General features: G+C 36.7%; 1 protein-coding gene across 1 annotated transcript; it reads left to right on the top strand.

Annotated features, from left to right (window-relative positions):
- Window positions 1–830: 830 nt before the first annotated feature.
- LOC103522795 (26S proteasome non-ATPase regulatory subunit 1-like) lies at window positions 831–1,316 on the top strand (the record flags this gene model as incomplete). Its single annotated transcript, XM_026832749.1, has 2 exons — window positions 831–954; window positions 1,147–1,316. Coding segments are annotated over exons 1-2 (259 nt in total), but the record flags the coding sequence as incomplete, so codon positions are not given.
- Between the last annotated feature and the right edge of the window lie 201 nt (window positions 1,317–1,517).

Genomic DNA, 1,517 nt, shown 5'->3' with positions numbered 1-1,517 from the left:
CCTATCTGCCTCGGGAAACAGGGCCCACCTCTGGCTACTACGAGGGTGGAGGTCTGTATGCCCTGGGCCTCATACATGCCAACCACGGGGCCGTTATCAATGACTACCTGTTGGGCCAGGTTAAAGATGCTACCAATGAGGTAAGTTTTGTAAAAAAAAAGAAGTTTTTAAGTAAACATGGGTATACCCCGTTAATTTGTTCAAAACAAAACAAAAAAAAAGTATTTTTATTTGTATTTATTTTTTTTGGGGTTCTGTGACATGAACTGATACCTTATCAAAGACCATGGTCCCTGTTGAAAAGAAATAGCCTCTCTGATTATGAAATGCTTCCTTAAATTCCCTGCTTACAGAGGCTAAATTCCTTTCAATACATAGGGTACTGTCTTGTGAAACTAGCTGACTCATGCAACCAAAATTACAAGTGGCTCACAAAGTGTGGAACTTTCAGAAAATAAACCTGTACAGAGCTCTTGATGGTCCAATCAGGCTCAAAATGCATCGAAAAATCTCCATTATGTGCTAAACACTTTTGCCAAATTTTGTCAAAATCAGACAAACCATTCAGAAGTTATGATGAAATAAACTTACCTACAGACACAGACCAATTTGGTGGACAAATTTTCATACAGACATAGAACAACTTTAGTACAGGCCCTGCCATGCAAAAAAAGGGGGGGAAATGTATTTTAGAAGAGGGGAAATTGTCTCCATATCTTAAAGGAAAATATGACTCTAGTGACTTGCTTAAAGATGACTTATGATAACAGTCTCATTCCATGACTATTTTCATTATTCTCCCTTTAATTAAATCACCTCTTCATCATCATTTTCAGCGGGGGTGATCTCACTCCTTGATGATCCGATGATTGAGCTCAAGGAATTCTCGTTGAAGAAGTTGAATGACATTGTGGATGATTTTTGGCCCGAGGTGTCGGAAGCCATCCAGAAAATGTAAGTTTAGAAGATAGAAAAGGAAACTTGAAGTTATGGTAAATACTCGAGAAAGTACCAATATGGTATTTTTATTATAAGGAAAAGAAGAGGTAGAAGAAGAAAAAGGGAAAAAAGAACAGAGTTTTGATTATAAACAGCAATTTCAAAGTACTCTTCAAGTTTTTGACTAACTTTTGTATTTGATTTCAGTGAAATCCTTCACGAGGACAAGGGGTTTCCACAGTACAAGCTGGCTGCTCTTGTAGCGAGTAAAGTCTACTTTCATCTGGGCTCATTCAGTGACTCACTGCAGTATGCTCTTGGGGCTGGGGATTTGTTTGATGTCCGCAATGACACTGTCTATGTCAAGACCATTATCTGTAAGTATTTCTGTATTTCATTGAGTACCTATAGGTGCTTAGATATTGTGTGTTAAATTTGCTGTATTTTCTTTTGATGTGAAAAGGAATCAAATTTCAATTCACAGCTTTAGCAAGATTCAATGCAAGTGTTTTAGCTAGGCATCATTTTTTTTTTACCAAACTGAAAAAAAAAAAAAAAAAAAAAAAAATTAAATGTGT

Source organism: Diaphorina citri, unplaced genomic scaffold, assembly GCF_000475195.1.
Source record: "Diaphorina citri unplaced genomic scaffold, Diaci psyllid genome assembly version 1.1 scaffold11292, whole genome shotgun sequence".
NCBI lineage: Eukaryota > Metazoa > Arthropoda > Insecta > Hemiptera > Psyllidae > Diaphorina > Diaphorina citri.
The sequence above is the reverse complement of the archived record's forward strand: the minus strand, read 5'-3'. Positions and strand labels throughout refer to the sequence as shown.